Source organism: Procambarus clarkii, chromosome 70, assembly GCF_040958095.1.
Source record: "Procambarus clarkii isolate CNS0578487 chromosome 70, FALCON_Pclarkii_2.0, whole genome shotgun sequence".
NCBI classification, from domain to species: Eukaryota; Metazoa; Arthropoda; class Malacostraca; order Decapoda; family Cambaridae; genus Procambarus; species Procambarus clarkii.
Window position 1 is genome coordinate 20,489,735 of NC_091219.1, and position 21,927 is coordinate 20,511,661.

Genomic DNA, 21,927 nt, shown 5'->3' on the forward strand with positions numbered 1-21,927 from the left:
AGTGTGTTCTCCTTCCTGCTTGGTTCTACTATTTGCTGGTTTAAGGCAAATCTGTCGCACATCCGTAGCAGGTCATTTGCATGTGACTGTTCATTTAGGCTACTTCCCAGAATTCTCTCTGATACAACTGTATTAGCTAAGGTCTTCCATTTCAGGGGCTGTAGGTTGAAGTCTCCAAACAGGATGATGTTTGGGGCTAGATTTGTGAGGTTTTCTAAGCAGTGTTTTATTTTCATTAATCTTTAAACTGGTTTTTCAGTTGGTCTTTAAACTGCAGATGATTTGCCTCCAGTGACATATATACAAGGACAATAACTACATTTAAGATCTCTGTATCTTAAAATATCTGTCACATCTGAAAAGATTGTACTTCAAAATCTATATTTGACCATCATTGTAGTCCTTGGTGTTAGTTTCAGTTAGGGCTGCAAACACTGCATTTGCCTCATGTAGGCGGCCATTTATGAAGTGCACTTTGTTAGATTTGCATGTTTTTATACCCTGAATGTTGGCAAATAAAAATGATGTTATGTTTGTGGAAGTGCTGGATGCTTTACTTGGTGTTAATATCTAAAGCTCTGGTATGGAGGCCACTGTGTTTGCGTCCTCTCTGGCATTTGACTGAGTTGGTGGTAGAGTTTTGACATTTATAGCCATTCTTCTCCTCCTCCTTGTTAAAAAATCATCCTGGTAAATAGTGTTGTGGTTGCTTTCATCGAGGCGGTTTGTTGGTCTTATTTGCCTGGTACCTTTTATATGAAAAGTTGGACATTCTGTGTTGAAACATTCATCTAATTTCAAGAGTTCTTGCATAGTTCCGGGTGAAAGAGATCACAGCTTTTGGTACATTTACCTGTACTAAGAAGGGTCCTGCACTTTCTGAGATGATCATATTCACATGTGCCATTTGTTCTCCCCGATATCCCATGTTTACAGATACCCCATTTAAAATATCGGCAGATTTTGGGGCCTTGTTTTGTTTGCTTCAAAAATCCTGGCACCAATATCGCGCCCGGTTCAGGCACTGATACCGTGCCCAACCCCACGTGACTCCTGTGGTAGACCCAAATGAATCCACACCCTCACAGACCTGCTCAGAGCCACTTCCTAAGAATCCAGAAACACAAGAGCATTATGGTAATTTCCAATAAAAGTCCCAGAGGCACATAGGGTTGCCACTCGTCTACGTCCTTGCAGAGTAATGGGGCAAACAGGCAGTCCTCGAGCAGAGCACAAGGAACACCTGAAAGACAAACACTTTTCTTGCCAATCGGGTGTATGAATTCAACAGAACCTATGCCAATCCCCCAAGGAAAAGAGGATTGTCTGCCAGCCAGGATAAACCCATAATCTCAAATTGAAGCCAATAAGTGGAGACCGAACTGTACTTGAAAGAGGCCGGGTCCACAATGAAACGACATCTGGACTCACCACGGGGTACTGAAACAAGTCTTGCAAGCCACAGATGAAGAAATGCAGGAAGACAGAATCCTCCATAAGTAGGATGAATCTGAGGCACTGTATGGGACACAGAATCAAACCTGAGGGGAACCACAGAGTGATGAAAATCATACAAAGTAGAGGTATAAGAGAAATTCTCCCCACTGAAGCAACTGACCTGTCACAGAATGAACCAAAGCCCATAAAGGGTTGAAGGGCACCCAAGGACCCTTGTCAGAGTTCCCTCATTTCCAGAAAAAAGCCATGAAGAAATCTGTGCAGCTCCATAGTTCTCACCCAATGCCTGAGAAGGTAAGGCATCCTTCCAAGGAGAAGGTCCAGAGTGGGAAAGTGGTTGTGGAGGTGAAAACTACAAAATCCCAGGGATGACCAGATGGCTCGACAACCTTTGCCATAGCAGTGGATGGGACCACCTCTCAGAGAAGACTGAGCTACATCCTGAACTAAACCCTGCCCCATCTCCAAAACTCAAGAGGTGCTTCAGAACAAGAACAAAAAGAAGGGAAGGCCAGAAGCAGATCAAACTACACCTACCGGAGAAGGAAGAAGAGGTGCAGACTTAATCCAGGTGAAGGTCACTAACACCTTTAATTCTGGGTTCTTGAACACAATAAACGCCAACTCTGGGGCACCCAAACGAGAACAAAGCCGAGTGTCTAGCATGCGCAAATTGAGACTAACACTTTAGTCCTCTGGGGACAGAGCTGATGTTTACAAATAACTCTGCAGATGTCCGGCGGGGATGCATGTGGGGTCCAAAATTAAAATATTTGTTAAAATTCCATTTGATGATATCCAATCATTATGGGACTAGTTCTAAATGAGTGACTTTAGACTGCGAACAATTTGATACCAGAATAATAGACGTAGCATTAAAATTGAGGTAAGAAAACTGAACAGAGTACACACATTTTAGTGTATACAACACTCACGGCGTAATGCTCGGCCGATTTTTGTGTTTGCTGCGAATGGCATGCTGGGCTTTTTGACCAAATATGCATATATCCCTTTAGAGAATTCTATTGTGAATAACTTGATACCAAAATGAATGATGTAACATGATAATTGAAGTGAGAAAACTGAAAAGAGTACAAATTTTAATGCGGGTGTTATGGGTGTGTGGATAGGTGCTTGCTAACGGGTAACGCTCAGCCAATTTTCAGGTTTACTGCACACCGTGCTTTTTTATCTTATATGCATTTACCTCTTTAGAGAATTCTAGTGCTAACAATCTGATACCAAAATGAACAGTTTAACATAAAAATGTAAGTGAGAAAACTGAAAAGGGTATGCACATTTTAGTGTGGGTGTGCGCTCACTGGAAACCCCACCACTGGGGCGCACACGCCAGGGATGCGAAAGTGTTAATTAAGCAGTTGCTGCCAGGTAAGCTCCTAAACTTGAAGCAGGTTTAGTCAGAAATCAGACAAAATGAGAACATACTCCACAGGACTGAGGGTCATAGTTTTCACTGACCCAATAGGTAGCATGGCGGAGGCAAAGAGAATGAACTTGACGAGCCAATCCATAATGAATTACACCATGGACTCACAGGTAAATTGCTAGGCCCCTGAAGGTAATTAGCCAAAGAGGACACCAAGGCACTGGAGCTTCTCACAGAAAGAATAGACACCAAGGCACTGGAGCCTCTCACAGAAAGAATAGACACCAAGGCACTGGAGCCTCTCACAGAAAGAATAGACACCAAGGCACTGGAGCCTCTCACAGAAAGAATAGACACCAAGGCACTGGAGCCTCTCACAGAAAGAATAGACACCAAGGCACTGGAGCCTCTCACAGAAAGAATAGACACCAAGGCACTGGAGCCTCTCAGAAAGAAGAGACACCAAGGCACTGGAGCCTCTCAGAAAGAAGACACCCCAAATGCCTTTAAAACTCCTAGGCTGTGAAAGTCAATTGTGGCACACTGTATAAAAATGCCTGCTCAACCAGGGGCTCAAACAGTGCAGTCAAAGGTGAGGCACATAATCCTCGATGGCCCAGCCCCTAATGGGTGAACTCCCGAACCCACCAGAGAAAATACACTCAGTGCAAGGCCGGAACTAGCAAGCACGCATGGCAGACATAGAGGAGGACCCTGAGCATGTGCAGCTGGAAGCACACAGAATCCAAACTCACACATCACTGCTGGATATAAGCAATACCAAAATATTAGAAAAAACCCTAGCAAATGACTCCTACAGGGCAAGGTCCAATAGGATTGCTGGCACTTAGCTAAAAATAAAGGGGCTCCTTGTGATGGACAGACCCAGAGCACCGCAGGCAGTAGACACCACCACATCAACAACAGAACTACAGAACTGAGTCAGGAAGGCTGGCTGTGGGCAGGGGCCCGAGCTACCTGGTGGTGGATAACAGTACTAACTTAAAGGTTTGAGTTCGTTCCGAGTGAACCAATTATTCAGTTTGAATCGTGCGGTTGTTAGGTTGTTTCGAAGCTTCATTTTTTGTGACACTTGCCATTATCTGCAAAGCTTCATTTTCTGGGTGCTTTCCTAGTGGGGTGAAGGATTGTCACTTACTACCTGTGCTTCTGTGAGGGGGACTAGGCTCTGGTTCCTAGTAGGCTACACAACCAAATTTCATAGAAGTAATTTGCATTTACGATCATGTGTTAAAAGCTTCATGTTAATATGTAGATGCATTTTCAAGATTTATCACAGAAGCTGAGGGAAAAACAAATAGAATCATGAGTATTCCCCTTACCATAGAAACCTAGTCACAAACTTAGAATGTATATGAAAACTGACCAGGAAGTGTATTTGTAACAGCTTGGTGGGCTTGGAAGAGAGCATTCTGTAAGTGTGGAGAGGTAAGACCTCCTTGCAACATCAGTGCACGTAAATCCTGAGGTGATGTCCAAGATCCTAGCATGTAGATTTCTATGCCTCGATTCCTCATGGCTCTGAAAATAACAAATCATTATTACCATGATTAAAGAAAACTACAGAACTATATTCACCAAGAAAATTCTAAGTTTCTGGCACATTTAATTTGTAGTAATTTGAATAATTTTAAATACTTATTAGTCATTCACAATATCAAATCAAATGAGTAATTACACATAAATATTGCACATACTAAATGATATACCAGATATTGATGAGTTCTCTCATTGACATAAATGATGGAATGCCCTATTAACACCCATAAGCTCTATCCACTGATAATTGTCTACACGATAAATATTACATACAATTGTTTTCTGGGAGGGATCTCTCAGAGGCCAAGTAATTACCTAACTGTAGTTACAGCATGAGAGCTATGCTCGTGGTGTCCCGTCTTCCCAGCACTCTTTGTCGTATAACGCTTTGAAACTACCGACGGTTTTGGCCTCTACCATCTGCTCACCTAACTTGTTCCAACCGTCTACCACTCTGTTTACGAAAGTTAATTTTCGTATATTCCTTCAGCTGCTTTGTTTAGTTAAAATCTATGACCTCTTGTTCTCGAAGTTCCAGGTCTCGGGAAGTCTTCCCTATCAATTTTATCGATTACTGTTACTATCTTGTACAGTGATCATATCGCCTCTTTTTCTTCTATCTTCTTGTTTTGGCTTATTTAATGCCTCTAGCCTCTCCTCGTAGCTCTTGCCCTTCAGTTCTGGGAACCACTTAGTGGCATGTCTTTACACCTTTTCCAGTTTGTTGATGTGCTTCTCAAGATATGGGCACCACACAACCGCTGCATATTCTAGCTTTGGCCTAACAAAAGTTGTGAAAAATTTCTTTAGTACAGTATTCCCCATCAATGCATTTAAAAGTAATTCTGAAGTTAGAAAGCGTGGCATAGGCTCCTCGCACAATATTCTTTATGTGGTCATCAGGTGATAGTTCCTATCTAGAACCACCATTAGATCTTTCTTTATCATAAATCTTTTCTTTCAGAAGATTTTCCACATAATTTATAGGTTGTGTGGGGTCTATGTTCTCCTAATCCACATTCCATAACATGGCATTTATTTACATTAAATTCCATTTGCCAAGTGGCGCTCCATGTACTTATTTTGTCCAGGTCTTCTTGAAAAGGAATTAAAATCATCCAAGTTTCTTATCCTTCCTGTTATCTTAGCATAATCAGCAAACATTCATATAATTCTGTATTCCATCTGGCAGATCATTTATATAGACAATGAACATTGCCAGTGCAAGAAATGAACTCTGTGGTACTCCACTTGTGACATTTCTCCAGTCCGATACATTACCTCTGATGACTGCCCTCATTTTTCTATCAGTTAGAACATTTTTTATCCATGTTAGAAGCTTACCTGTCACCCCTCCAATATGTTAGTTTCCAGAACAACCTCTTATGTGGAACTCTGTCGAAAGCCTTTTTCAGGTCCAGATAGATGCAGTCAACCCAACCATCTCTTTCCTGTAAAATCTCTATGGCTCGATCATAGAAACTGAGAAAATTTGATACAAAGGATCTTCCAGATCGAAAACCATATCTGATATTATATCGTTTCTCTCCAAGTGTACTACCCATTTGGTTTAATTATTTTTTTCCAATATTTTGACTATTACACTTGTCAATGATACAGGTCTATAATTGAAGGGATCTTTCCTGCTGCCACTTTTGTAGATTGGAACTATGTTAGCCTTTTCCCACGCATCTGCTACAACTCCTGTACACAGGGATGTCTGACAAATCAGCTGAAGTGGAATGCTTGATCCATTAGCTCAGGTGTACATTCTCTCAGAACCCATGGGGAAACTCCATCTGGGCCAACTGCTTATTTCTTACTTAGCTCATTGAGCATTTTTTTCCCTTCGTCTCTAGACGCCTCTATGTGCTCTATGCTGTTCTCCAGAAATCTTATTGTGTCTAGTTCCCCGAAGACCTCATTTTATACAAACAAACTTTGGAACTTTTCGTTTAATGTTTCACACATTTCCTTTTAATTTTCCATGCATCTGTCTCCCATTTTCAACCTCTGAATATTATCCTTTACCTGCAGCTTGCTTTTAATGAATTTATAGAACAGGCCTGGAGCTGATTTACATTTGTCTGCTGCACCGTTCTCAAAGTTCCCCTCTCTTGTGTAGTTGTATCGCTTTGTATCACCGGTATGTTTCGGGGTTTGGCCTCTTCCTATAATGATTCCATGTTTGTGTCTGTTGGTCCCTGGCCCTCTTGCAGTTTCTGTTGAACCAACCCTGTTTCCTAGGTCTGCACCTCTGTTTTGGTATGAATGTGTGCCTTCATTGTATATTTTGCAAAATTTGTCATACAACATATGACATGTACAGTGGTACCTTGGAACACGAGTGTCCCTGTATGCGAGGGAATAAATGAATGTTGGTCAAGCCATGCCTTAGACAAATACATCAGGCATCCAAGCCATACAATGACCTACTGCGAGCCAGATTCTCATCCTAGATCATTCTATGAGGTGAAGAGAGCTTATGGACCAAAAATCTACCAAAACTGAGAAACCCCCCCCACTAGAAAGCAACTGTTTGAATGAGATGAATGACTCGGAGGTAACAAAGCAAATGATAGTTACCTCAATGAAGACAAATGAGGCTCCAGCAACATATTCTCTCTGACTAGCAAGGTTTTGCTTAGGTTGCCACCATATTGCACTTGCTTCACACTTAAGCTAATCAGTGTTGGGTATTTCTGCAATGTTAATTACACCAAGGCTACTGCTTTGTTATTGGTTCTGGTTCTGCTTCACATTAAAGATTTATGTCATCTACATTGCAAGTGCCCTAGAAGCCTAATTAGGGCACTTAATATTTAGTCTAAAAGTGCCCTATTTTTAGACTATCTCTACCTGCAATGTCACCAAGTTCAGACCATAGCAGATGTCATTCTAGAACAGTATGTTGCCAGAGCAGTGGCACAAACACTAAGGTCAGCTCGTTGAGGTGAGGAACCTAACAGACGATGGTCTCCATCAAACATGTGCTATCAAGTCAGCAATCTTCTGGATGCAGACGAGTCACAATAACTTGTCTGAAGACATGATGACCAAACTTCACATCAGAAAATGAAGCAACGATGATATTTTGGCCCGTCCTGGATCATAAAGATCTTAAGCAAGGAGAACAATGGGGTCCTTATCAAATATTTATAGCTGAAATATGATTAGAACTAGTCTCACTTCTCGATATGCAACAGTCGCAATATCAGTCCCCGACCCAAATGGGGCAATCCCCGAAATTGCCAGCGTCATTACCTACTAAACCCTGCCCCGACTCAGAAACCCGCAGACATCTGAGAGCTGGAAGCAGAGGATGTGTGGGGGGGAGGGGGACTAGGGAGGACTAGGGAGTGTGAACTGAACCAAAATTGAAGCGACTAATACCCCCAGGTCTGGGTCCCTATAAGCAAAGCGTGGCAGCCTTGGGGCATCCGGGTGGGAACCAACCTAGCATGTTGCTGGAACCTAAACCTAGCATGCAGCGTGGATGCTGCCTGTACCCTAACAGTAATGTCATCAGAGAAGTACTGGAGAACAAGCAGAGAACACAACTCGCAAGACTCTGGGTCAAAGGTGTTGTTGACCATACAGGCAGCATGACGGAGGCAAAAGAGGTGACCCCGAGACAAGTGCACACAGCAACCTTCGAACCCGCACAAGCCGGGATGGAACTCGGAAGACGCATCCATACCTTGAGGTTACCTTGAGATGATTTCGGGGTTCAGCGATCCCGCGGACCGGTCGTCGACCAGGCCTCCTCTTTGCTGGACTGGTCAACCATGCTGTTGGAAGTGGCTGCTCGCAGCCTGACATGAGTCACAGCCTGGTTGATAAGGTATCTTTGGAGGTGTTTGTTCACTAGTTATGCCCCTTATGTGTAGTGGAAGCATGTTGAACAGTCTCTGGCCACTGATGTTGATGGAGTCAACAGAGTACTCTCAGAGTACCTATTGCACCTCTGCTTTTCAATAGGGGTAATCTGCTCATTCAGTCATGCCTTCTGATCTCATGTGGTGTTATTTCTGTGTGCAGGTTTGGGACCAGCCCCTCTACTATTTTCCACATGAAAATTATTATGTATCTCTCCCGCCTGCGCTCAAGAGAATACAGATTTAGGCTCTTTAGAAGCCTAAAGTCCCAGTAGTTTAGATGTTTTACCGAGTGGATTCTAGCAGTAAAGGATCTCTGCACTCTCTCCATGTCAGCAATTTCTCCAGCTTTGAAAGGGGCTGCCATTGTGCAACAGTCCACCGAGCCCAAACATGGTTTTCTAGGGCCCTTAGGCTGACTGATACGGGAAGCCCGGGCAAGGTGTTGCTAACCGGTTAAGACCCAAAGCTAACAAGGGGGAGATCAAAACACTGAAACCCCTGTGACATGTACAATCATGGGGGCCTAGCAGAGGGCCACCAAAAAATAGAAGTGGAACTATAGCCACACCAGGACAAGGCAAGAAAACTAAAACAAAAGAAAATCCCTGTAAAAGTACGTCTTCAGAGAAAACAGGAACCTGCCACCGGGTAGGTAGGCAGGCTGCACAGCACCTTGATGCCCCAACCAGCATGACACCACTCCCTACCCAAGGCCAAACAAGGCTACAAAAACCCCAGCTGGCCCCAAGGGTTAGGTAAATGCCGAGCAGTAAAAACCCTTACGGAAATGGATTCCCAAAAGCACCAGGGAAGGGAACCCTAACACGCAAGGGCAGTACTCTCAGGGCGCCTAGGGAAGGATTCCTCTAAACGAATGTAGCCCCGGTACTCTCGAGGACACCTGACCACCACACGCAACAACACTGCAGAAGTCGTCACGAAGGCAAAACACCGCTTTTGGAAACCGAGGTCAGAGAAGATATCTGCCCCCAGACGATATTACCGAACTAACTGAAGTGCTGGATAGCAGGTGCGGAAAGGTCCGGGGCTCCCTCTCCCCCTCTTGCGGAGGGGAGGGCTGCACAGACGAGAGGAGCGGCAGTGGAGTGAGACGTATGTTTGTTTCCTTGAGATTGGAGAGAGCTCTGCCTCTCTTTTTGGGTTTTCATTTTAATTTTCTTACCATGTGGGGTTTGTTTTGTTATGCCTACCTTACTGAATGCCTAACCCCATTAAATGGCAGATAAGGAAAATCTCCAACCACAAGGGGGTTTTCCAGGGCCATTGCTCTCTGAAACCTCTCTGAGAGGACAGGTTCTGGCTCGTGATCCCCAGTAGGCTGAATTCCAAAGACTAATGTCCCGGTCTAATATATCACACATTAACCCGATAGCTCCAGGAAGCCAAAGGGGCTCCTCACAGAAAACACAGGTCACACTTATTTAACAGCATTGCTATTTTATCCCATCCCAGAGAGATGGGATAAAATGGCAATGAGGTTAATATCTTTTTACAGCCAAGTTCTGTTGATTTGGTAGATTTCCATCATGTGACAGACTGAACTTTAGATTTTGCTCCGTGAACCTTAGCAATGGAATGTGGAAAAAAAAGATATTAATGTTAATTCCTTTAATTTGGCACAGAATGAGTTTTGGAGATTCTATTGTATTATCAAAGACAAGACTCATTTAGCTCATATTATTTTGATATAAATGGTATAAGGGAATATCTTAAGATATAGTTCCATTAACATTAACAGTTAACCACTCACTCTGGAAATTTCTGGAAGTGTTACTTTCTCTTTCTTATAATAACTCTTAGAACGTACCGTGAAATCTCTCCATGTTGAGGATTCATAAGAAGAAAGAGACGGAACTTAGGATGAGGTGCAACAGATGGAACAGCTCCATTTACCACACCTCTTTCACTCAAGGTTAGCACGCCACCAGGTTCCAGTAAAGCATTGAGTCTGTCTAGCACTGATGCTGAACATAAGTTCACTCCATCCACAAGCAGCCATTCACCATTACGCACCGCCTAAAATGCAACAAAAATCATCAAGTGTAAATGTTCATACCATTCATATTATTATTATTAAACAAAGAATACAAGTAGAAAAAATACAGTACTTTAGTATATTTTGTTGGCAAAAATTAGACAACTTACATTGACTAGAATGGAATCAACCCAGTGAAAGGTGCCACCTCCTGATAGGCCACCAGCTTCCTTCACACACTCCTGGAGTTTCTGGACACGACGGCATAATTCTACAACTTCCATGGATGCACCAGAAGATTCACAAGTACCACGAATTATTTCAAGACTCTTCTTTATATTCTGTTACAAACAAAAAAAAAAATTATTATTTTCAATAAATTAAACAGAATTAAGATTCAATAAATTAAATATATTAGAGACAAGAATCTTCTTTCTGAAAAGAAAACAACATTGAGAATTTTTCTGGGAAACCACCCAGAAAGCCCATAAATTATGGGATCTGGACCTGGAAAACACCAAAGTGACAACACACATCCAGAGCACACCACATAAAGTCAGGTTTTTCATGCAAATAAAAAACCTGACTTTAGGAGAGGACATTATGGCAACCTTAGAAAACTTTTTAGTGAGTATAATTGCACAGACTTGTTGCTAGGCAAGGAAGTGAATGAGATGTATGTCAGGTTTTGTGAAATATATGATAAAGGCACAAAAAAATTTATACCAAAACAGAGAAGCAGAACTAGGAAACAGGATTGGTTCAACAGAAAGTGCGAGAGGGCCAGAGACCAAAAGACACAAAAATGGAATCAATACAGGAAGAGGTCGAACCCCCAAACATATCAGCGATACAAAGATGCGAGAAACAACTACACGGCAGTGAGGAGAGAGGCAGAAAGAAATTTTGAAAAAGGGATTGCAGACAAATGTAAAACAGAACCAGGTCTGTTCTATAAATTCATAAACAACAAATTGCAGGTAAAGGATAATATTCAGAGGTTGAAAATGGGAAATAGATTCACGGAAAATGAAAAGGAAATGTGTGAAACATTAAACGAAAAGTTCCAAAGTGTGTTTGTACAAAATGAAATCTTCAGGGAACCAGATACAATAAAAATTCCAGAGAACAACATAGAGCACATAGAGGTGTCTAGAGACGAAGTGGAAAAAATGCTCAAGGAGCTAAATAAGAACAAAGCAGTTGGTCCAGATGGAGTTTCACCATGGGTTCTGAGAGAATGTGCACCTGAGCTCAGCATTCCTCTTCAACTGATTTTTCAGGCATCCCTGTATACAGGAGTTGTAGCTGATGTGTGGAAAAAGGCTAACATAGTTCCAATCTACAAAAGTGGAAGCAAGGAAGACCCCCTTAATTATAGACCGGTATCATTGACAAGTGTAATAGTCAAAATATTGGAAAAAATAATTAAAGCTAATTGGGTAGAACACCTGGAGAGAAATGATATAATATCAGACAGACAGTATGGTTTTCGATCTGGAAGATCCTGTGTATCGAATTTACTCAGTTTCTATGATCGAGCAACAGAGATATTACAGGAAAGAGATGGTTGCGTTGACTGCATCTATCTGGACCTAAAAAAGGCTTTTGACAGAGTTCCACATAAGAGGTTGTTCTGGAAACTGGAAAATATTGGAGGAGTGACAGGTACGCTTCTAACATGGATGAAAAATTTTCTAACTGATAGAAAAATGAGGGCTGTGATCAGAGGCAATGTATCGGACTGGAGAAATGTCACAAGTGGAGTACCACAGGGTTCAGTTCTTGCACCAGTGATGAATATTGTCTACATAAATGATCTACCAGTTGGTATACAGAATTATATGAACATGTTTGCTGACAATGCTAAGATAATATGAAGGATAAGAAACTTAGATGATTGTCATGCCCTTCAAGAAGACCTGGACAAAATAAGTACATGGAGCGCCACTTGGCAAATGGAATTTAATGTTAATAAATGCCATGTTATGGAATGTGGAATAGGAGAACATAGACCCCACACAACCTATATATTATGTGAGAAATCTTTAAAGAATTCTGATAAAGAAAGAGATCTAGGGGTGGTTCTAGATAGAAAACTATCACCTGAGGACCACATAAAGAATATTGTGCGAGGAGCCTATGCCACGCTTTCTAACTTCAGAATTGCTTTTAAATACATGGATGGCGATATACTAAAGAAATTGTTCACGACTTTTGGTAGGCCAAAGCTAGAATATGCAGCAGTTGTGTGGTGCCCATATCTTAAGAAGCACATCAACAAACTGGAAAAGGTGCAAAGACATGCTACTAAGTGGCTCCCAGAACTGAAGGGCAAGAGCTACGAGGAGAGGTTAGAGGCATTAAATATGCCAAAACTAGAAGACAGAAGAAAAAGAGGTGATATGATCACTACATACAAAATAGTAACAGGAATTGATAAAATCGATAGGGAAGATTTCCTGAGACCTGGAACGTTAAGAACAAGAGGTCATAGATATAAACTAGCTAAACACAGATGCCGAAGAAATATAAGAAAATTCACTTTCGCAAACAGTGTGGTAGATGGATGGAACAAGTTAGGGGAGAAGGTGGTGGAGGCCAAGACCGTCAGTAGTTTCAAAGCGTTATATGACAAAGAGTGCTGGGAAGACGGGACACCACGAGTGTAGCTCTCATCCTGTAACTACACTTAGGTAATTACATAGAACCCTGGAAATACAAACCATAACTGTCTCTATTTTCAGCTTGTTACAACTTGTAATAAAGCTGTTACATCTTGGTTTAGCGTGTTTATGACCTATTAGAACGTTGTTACAACTTGCTATTGTTATAACTGGTTAGGTTTAAAACTTGTTCGAAGGTTGTACCAACGTCGTAGTTTCCGTGTGTGTTTGGCGGGAAAATGCCATATATAATATTTGTATATTGAAGTCAGGCGAATGAGTGTGTCAAAAGAGGATAGAGGATTAAAAGCAGAACACCCATAGAAACGAGACCCAACTCCTTGAGACGGGGGGGCTCAGCCTAAGCAGAGACCAAGTGATGTGACACATTGCAGGCCTCAGGGTGAAAGGGAACAACAACCCAATAGGCAGTGGAAGCAGTAACCATATCACAAGACTGAGGTACATTTCTCAAGCTTGCATCCTGCAAAATCAGGCTCAGTTGGCTGGTCCATCCTGAACCCCCCAACAAAGACAACACAGACCCTGAAGGAAGAAACAAATACACATCCCTCTTTGTTCAGATCACTGCTCTTTCTTACAGGTGACTTTCAGTTAGTATTATTATTATTCTATGCTGTCCTTCTGTTTCTTCTGTCCTGATTACTGCATCTTCTCACCTAAAAAAAGGGGACAGGATGGGGTGGGGGGGGATTGGGGGGGGGTGATGAAAATACACCATTGACTATATGAAAAGAAAATTTTTTTATGTATGCTTACCTTATGGGAAATAGTCTTGGTGCCTGTTTTCACTTTAATGGCTACGACTGTCTCAAGAAGAGCCATCAAGAGGTTACATTGGTGATGAAAGTGAGCCGTCTCCTCAGATGTTGTTCTTTTCATTTCTGGAGTGGGCCAAATGTAAAGTCAGGAACATATAGCTAAAATGTATAAATGGATCAACAGAACCCTAATCATTCCAATATCATGTGTCATGTAAAACAAATCCATAGAGAAAGTAATAATTTGTATTTGATAATATGCTTCAATTACTAAACACACACAAAAAATATCTTTGGCAGTTCTGTTTGTATAAATCTATAAATCACATGAAATAAAGCAGCCAATCCGGTGGCCAGAGAACCTCATGACGTCATTCCTCAGAGTGCGCAGTAGCCGCCTTTTCTAGTAAGCCAGTGAGTTCCTCTCAGACCGAGCTAGAGGCAGGACGTACAGAACCTTGGTGTGCTGATATTTATTCTACCTCAAGTAATAAAGCCAAGAAGTACATGTGTGTTATTCCAAGACCCTAGGCAAGATCTACACAAAAGGAAGTAATAATACAAACAAAAAAGGAAAGAGGAAGGCATGATATGTGCACAGAGCACACTCCTGCTCACAAGATGTGCATTCCTGCTCACAAGATGTGCACTCCTGCTCACAAGATGTGCACTCCTGCTCACAAGATGTGCACTCCTGCTCACAAGATGTGCACTCCTGCTCACAAGATGTGCACTCCTGCTCACAAGATGTGCACTCCTGCTCACAAGATGTGCACTCCTGCTCACAAGATGTGCACTCCTGCTCACAAGATGTGCACTCCTGCTCACAAGATGTGCATTCCTGCTCACAAGATGTGCACTCCTGCTCACAAGATGTGCACTCCTGCTCACAAGATGTGCACTCCTGCTCACAAGATGTGCACTCCTGCTCACAAGATGTGCACTCCTGCTCACAAGATGTGCACTCCTGCTCACAAGATGTGCACTCCTGCTCACAAGATGTGCACTCCTGCTCACAAGATGTGCACTCCTGCTCACAAGATGTGCACTCCTGCTCACAAGATGTGCACTCCTGCTCACAAGATGTGCACTCCTGCTCACAAGATGTGCACTCCTGCTCGCAAGATGTGCACTCCTGCTCGCAAGATGTGCACTCCTGCTCGCAAGATGTGCACTCCTGCTCACAAGATGTGCACTCCTGCTCACAAGATGTGCACTCCTGCTCACAAGATGTGCACTCCTGTTCACAAGATGTGCACTCCTGTTCACAAGATGTGCACTCCTGTTCACAAGATGTGCACTCCTGTTCACAAGATGTGCACTCCTGTTCACAAGATGTGCACTCCTGTTCACAAGATGTGCACTCCTGTTCACAAGATGTGCACTCCTGTTCACAAGATGTTCACAGAGCATACACTCCTGCTCACAAAATGTGCACAGAGCACACTCCTGCTCACATGTGCACAGAGCACACACTCCTGATCACAAAATGAGCAAGTAATTCTGTAAAACTTCTGCCCATGCCCAGGAAATTATATAGATTCCTAATCAATTAATTAAATTAACTAATAGGCACAAAAAGCAAAACATACTCTCATTATGGGCAGAGACAAGCTTGTTCCATGCTAAAAGTATCTTCTTGACATGGATTTCTTCACCAATCAGGAGTGCTTCTCTAATAGCTGCCCATGCTGTACATCTAGCATCACTCACAATTTCAGCAAGTACACGCCCATAGTCCACCTGAGAAAACAAAATAAAAAAACAGCGTTGAATGTAATGAAACGCCATTTTCTGGATGAGCCCCAGAGGCTCTCTGGAGCTATTGGACTAATGTGTGGTATATTAGACTAGGGCATTAGTCTATGGAGTTAACTAAACTAAAAACTGAACTAAAACCCGAAAAGAGAGGCAGAACTCCCTCCAATCCCAAATAAACAAGCAAACGTCACACTCCACCGCCACGACGTTCGTCCGCGCAGCGCTCCCCTCCCTGTGCCGGCTACCTAGCACTCCAGTTTGGAAGCTAAGCATTAAACAACGCGAAAAACCGCCAACCAGAGGAAGGGAAGGGTTGCCAGGGACCCACTGGGCTCACCCAAAAAATGGAGTTTAATTGATTAATTACAGTCAATGCTAGTTTTCTGTGGGGAAACGCTATGGCTCCCTGGAGCTACATACCCAAAGATAAGGAAACGCGGGACCTACCTGGGAGGAAGTTGACATATACTCCTCAACGCAAAGTCGAGATAACTGGCTGAAACTGGCTGCAACTCGACACAATGCTGGTTTTCTGTGGGGATACCCTACAGCTTCCTGGAGCTACATACCCAAAGATAAGGATAAGGACTTACCCCGGAAAAGGCCATCACATACTCCTCAACGCAAAGTCGAGACAACTGGCTGAAGCCTGCGACCCAAAGCAACACAGGAACGCCCAGGAGCAGGAATGTTATCCAAATAACGGGAGCCAGGACCCTTTCCGACCTCCATAAATCCCCGTGCCCGAAATATCAGCCCACGACATGTTGCCAAACACAGAAGACAACACAGCAAAATTCCTAACTTCATGGGCATGAGGATAGACTGCAGGTGCCAACTGGCGCCAAGGACGGAGTAAGTGCCGAGCAGCAAAAACCCCCACAGAATCGGTTCCCGAATGCACCAGGGAAGAAAACCCTAACACGCAAGGGTTGCACTCAAAGGGCGCTTAGGGAAGGATACCCCTAAGCACATGCAGCCCCGGCACTCTTGAGGACACCTGGCCATCACACACAACGACAGAGCAGAGGACACCACGAAGGCAAACGCTACTCGGAAAGCGAGGCCAGGAGAAGCCGTCCGTCCCGGCTTGCATTAGCTCACGAACTGGAATGGCTGTGTCGCGAGCGCGGGGAATTTGGAGCCCCCCCCCACCCCCTAGGAGAGGGATGGGGAGGGGGGAGCTGTGCGGACGAGCGATGCGGCAATGGGGTGTGACGTTTGCTTGTTTCCTTGGAAATTGTGGTTCTACCTCTCTGTTCGACTTTTGGTTGTAATTTTCTTACCATGTGGAGTCTGTTTTGCTATGCCTACATTTCTGGGTGCCTGCCTCATTCTTTACCAATGTCAATGGCAGATAAGGTTAATCCCCAACCACAGGGGGGATTTTCCAGGGCCATTGATTCACGTGCCTCTCCGAGGAGGCCATGTTTAAGCTAGTGATCCCTGATAGGCAGAACTCTATAGACTAATTCCCTGGTTTAATGATTCGCATATTAGCTCGACAGCTCCAGGGAGCTGAAGGGGCTCCCCACAGAAATAAAAAACAAAATAAATTCCTCTTTATTTCCACAGATGCAGAGTGATTATTAACATTAAATTCATGCATTATTCTGTTATTTGACAATTATTTAGGGTAGAGGTAACATCACTAAGTTACAGGTTCTCATATTTAGTCTCATTATTAAAATTCATGGTACAAATTCAAAATTAGAAGAAATATTGCTTAACATATGATTGTTTTATCAGCTATTCACCTGGGGCAAGATACACGAAGCAGTTACGCAAGTACTTACAACGTGTACATCTTTCCTCAATCTTTGATTGCTTTGGTTACATTTATTATCGATTGCTTTGGTTACATTTATTAAACAGGTGACAAGTATGAAAACTTCCCAATACACTGTTGTTATTGTTATAAACAGCCTCCTGGTGCTTTGGAGCTCATTAACTGTTTTTATAATTGTAAACAAAGCCAGCAAAGATTGAGAAAAGATGTACAGGTTCGTAAACGCTTGTGTACCTGCTTCGTGAATCTGGCCCCTGGTTAGTAAAGACAACCCTCATTGCTAGATACAGTATTACCGGAGAGAGCGAAAGGCTGAATGTAACGATTCTTGAATTATACGACAGGAATTATACGAATTAAGACAGGAAGAGCAAAACAGTGTTCAGGTCAATGGAATGGAAATAGGAAAATATTGCACTATGTTCTAAACATGTACTGTATTTACAAGACCCTCGATTTAATTTTTTTTACCTTACAATTTCTTAAAATATCAAACTCGGAAAATCAATGGTTCAAAAATTCAACTTTAATAGTGTAGCCTCCCAAACATGCTATTGCAGCATTGCCAGATCAAGAGTCTATTTGGTTACTTTCCGTCCGTACTAACATTCATTCCAGACAAAAAATTATAAATCCCATTAGGAACATATTAAAAAAATATATTTATATGCTCTATGCATATTTAATTTAAATTGAATAAAGACTGATTTTGACTGTAATGACTTTATTAATATAACTCTTGTGATGTATATAACATGATGACAGTCAGTCAGCACTAGCTGGCTGGAGGACCAGCCTGCATTATTATAATGTAAATAACACTGATCTATAATATTAAGACTTGGGAACACACAAACTGTCCATTTAGGGCACTTGGATAAAATATGCTTAGAAAATATATAAAATAAATAATAAATATAATTATTTCTGTTCTCATCAGATATACCTATTTCAGTCATCAGACACAGTTATTATAATCATCAGATACAATCATTATAATTGTCAGTCACATTAAACACAATTATCAGACAATCATTAGACAATTATCAGTCATCAAACAATTATTATAGTTATTAGACAATTATCACAGTCATCACCACATAATTATCACAGACACAATTGTACAATTACCATGTTAATAGACTATTATCACAAGACACCAGACAAAATTATCTCACAATCATCAGACAATTATCACAGTCATCACCCCATAATTATCTCACAATCATATCCAATTATCATATTTATCAGGAAACTATCACATAGCCATTACCAGACAGTTATTACACAGTCATCACCAACACAGACTGTTAAAGACAGAGGAGTGGAATGAGAGTTGGAGAAATATTTGTTAACAAATATAAAGTACAACCTGCTGAAAGCCTCCAAGAAGTTCTGTAACATCCATATCTGAATTCACAGTGAAAGTAAGCAAGCGATGACCAGTCAGCCGCGCCAATAGTTTAACAAGTGATGTTTTCCCTCCTCCGGACTCGCCAACCTGTCGATAAAAAACATTGAAAATAAAATGATTAACAATTCTATTGAGAAATGATATCCAACATGCCTAAAAATAAAGATATTAAAATAAAGTAAAGACATTGAAGGCAAGGTTAAACTATATTAGTGTGTAAGAAGTTAATGTCTTAAAAATACATTACGAAATTACAATGCGCAGATCATCATTTATATATAAAGGTCAGTTCAAGAAACTTTCTGTTAGTAGGATTTCTGCAATCAATTGAGCATTTTTGTAGCAAGAAACATACAAGTTAATTTTGGGTTACAATGATTCTCCTTTGAACAAATTTTAACCCTTAAACTGCGCATGGCGTATATATAAGCCCTGAGTAACATGTCCCATGGGGGGCATGGCGTATATATACGCCATAGGGTGCCAGGCCTGATTCAAATGGCCCGCGGCTACACGGGGTTCACAGTAGCTTCCTCAGGGCTCTTGTAAACAGATGCCATTTTAAAGAAAAATCGTGGGCAATATTCTCAGGTGTGAGAGGCACAGTACTGTTGGAGCAACCAAGGCCGGCGCACGCAGCATGAGCGAACAGCATTGCTGTTCAGCTTGTGACCACAGCATCGCCGAAAAATGTCAAAATAAATATATAATTGTTATTATTTAGCGATGACAATATTACAGATGACCCATGACTGTGATATAAATAACCAGGGTTGTGATAATAGCAGGATTGTTGTAATAATTAGCGCTGTGGGAGGAGTGATGCTGAGAGATGGAGGGAGACAGCATCGTTTACAGACTGTGTGACTAGCTGTTATTGTTTGCATTCACCATACCAGGTCAGTGGTTCTCTATGGTGAACACAAATGTAGATACTTATATATAATGTGTGTATTAGTGTAATAACAGCAAAAGGATTATGCTGGGAGGAGCCATATGGGTGACGGAGGTGACGTTGTCTGCACGATTTGTCTAGCTGTTTAGAGAGTGGCCACTATGCTTTTTGGGCGCACTACAAGCTTAGGTGTACAGTTACGGTGCATAAAACATGTAGATATTTATATATAATATGTGTATATAGGGTAATAACACTGCAAAAGGTATTGTTGGGGGAGAAAGTTTAGTGCGTGTGACCTTGAAAGAGTGAGGGAGCCGCCAGCCGCCATCTGTGTATAGCGACGACTCTTAGTGTCTGAACTAACTATATCAGCTTAGCTGTACAGTTGTGGTGAACAAAATATATACATACTTATATATAACGTCTGTATATAGTGTAATAACACCACAAATGGTATTATTGGGGAAGAAAGTTTAGTGCGTGTGTTGAGGGAGTGGCAGCGAGTGGCTGGCTAGTGTGTGGCGGTAACTCTTCGTTGTTTTTCGACTCTCAATACCAACTTAGTGGTTCGTTATGGTGATCAAAACATGCAGATACTTATATATAACCTGTGTATAGAGTGTAACAGCAGCAAAACAATATGTTTATTGTTTTATAAACATAATAATTGAATCACTAATATGCACATCATACTTTTGAGTATAGCGATTATTCACCACTTTTATTATATAAATATATTACAATACACACTATTGAATAATATTACTGCAAAAAAACTAAGAAAAAATCAATCGGAGACATTGAAACAATTAGGTAATAATATCTTTGTGGCAACTCCCATCTGTCAGTGCGGGTGACGCTGACCGGGTCTGACGACCGCTCTGTCAACGCCCACTTTTTGCCAGACTTCCTCGGTCAATTGCGCCCAAAATATGTCACCTACGATTTTTTTTTATTTTTTCCGTGCTCAGGGGACACAAATTAACATGTTTAGAAGACGAAAAAAAAATTTTGAATTTTTTTTTTCTTGCGCACAGGGGTGTAAATGTCCCCAGGACCCCTGAGCAGTGTAAGGGTTAATGCCCACTCCTCACAGTAATTTCCAATTTCTGTAGGTAATGCTAAACTTGTCTTAACTTACAAGGTAAAGATTGGTGGATTGGAAAATCAATATCAAGCACTGACAGCATCCCACCTGACTTGCAAGTCACTGAATTGTACCTCATTGTACCAAGCCTCTGAAATCCATGGTGAACTACAAGGAACTAGGAGCAAATTCTGGCTTTTTCTACAAAGTGAGAAGAGCATGGGAATCAGAGAGCAATGCATTACTATAAAAAATACCAAACGCAAAAACTCACTGAGAAGAGCGAACCAGTCTCGTACCGAACCGGGCAAATCTCCTGAAAGAGGCGGAGCCGTGGAAAACCTCCGGGTTCGGACACTGGACAAGCAGCGCCTGAAACTAAGGCTGGGCCGGCCACCATAGGGTCAAGAGGACGACTCACCCTTGGTAGGGGGGGTAGAAGTAGCCTAAGCTACTCTATCCCTTTGAGATGTATTTCTTTCTTATCTCAATAAACATACTTGAACTTGAACACTCTTGGTAAGTCTCCAAGCGAGCCATGACCCGGAGCAACAGCTGAACCAGGGAAAAGAGGTACAGGAACCCCCACCTCAACCAGTCCTGCCGAAAAGCGTCAATCCCGACAGCCTTGCTGTCGGGGAAGGTTGCCATGTACACCGGAAGACACCTCGACCACACCAATGCGAAGAGGTCCACCTCCCGACGTCCGAACGTCCGGCATAGCCAACTGAAGGAGTCAACGTCGACAGTCCATTCCATTAACAGGGGAACGAACCTGGGCAGGCCGTCCGCCAGGACGTTGGACACCCCCGGACATGAACCGCCAGGAGTGCCAAACTCCTGAGAACTCAGCAGGCGAGTCACCCGAAGCAACCTACCCCAAAGAGCCAAGGACTGCATCGAACCCCCTCAGTTTGAACCACCGGGGAGCAGTCCGAATGAAGCCGGATCGAAGATCTGCGGTGACCCGAACCCTCCGAAGTGCAAACCACACCGCCACAAACTTCTGCGCTGTGCTGTGGACCCGACGGAAGGACGGACCCCACCGCCCCTGGCCGGCATGGTGAGCACAGGACACAAAGCCCCAGTCGAGAGACGAGGAGTCCGTGAACACATCGAGCGAGGGCTCGGGAAGGCGCCAAGGAACCGAACCCCGAAAAACCCGAAGAGGAAGCCGGCGACGCAGCAGCCGACACAAAGCCCCCAAGGGGCGAACCTAGCGATCGCAAGAGAGGCGGAAGGGATGTC

The 21,927-nt window shown here is 42.6% G+C and overlaps 1 protein-coding gene across 1 annotated transcript in view; it reads right to left on the minus strand.

The window, feature by feature from the left end:
* Positions 1-21,927, minus strand: part of LOC123750794 (midasin-like) — a gene marked incomplete at its 5' end in the record, with an annotated part of 90,474 nt that overhangs the window by 30,480 nt on the left and 38,067 nt on the right. Inside the window, 6 exon segments of the mRNA XM_069311529.1 lie at positions 4,233-4,387; positions 10,115-10,323; positions 10,453-10,623; positions 13,729-13,853; positions 15,323-15,473; positions 18,653-18,781. Coding sequence (XP_069167630.1) covers positions 4,233-4,387; positions 10,115-10,323; positions 10,453-10,623; positions 13,729-13,853; positions 15,323-15,473; positions 18,653-18,781 — 940 coding nt within the window.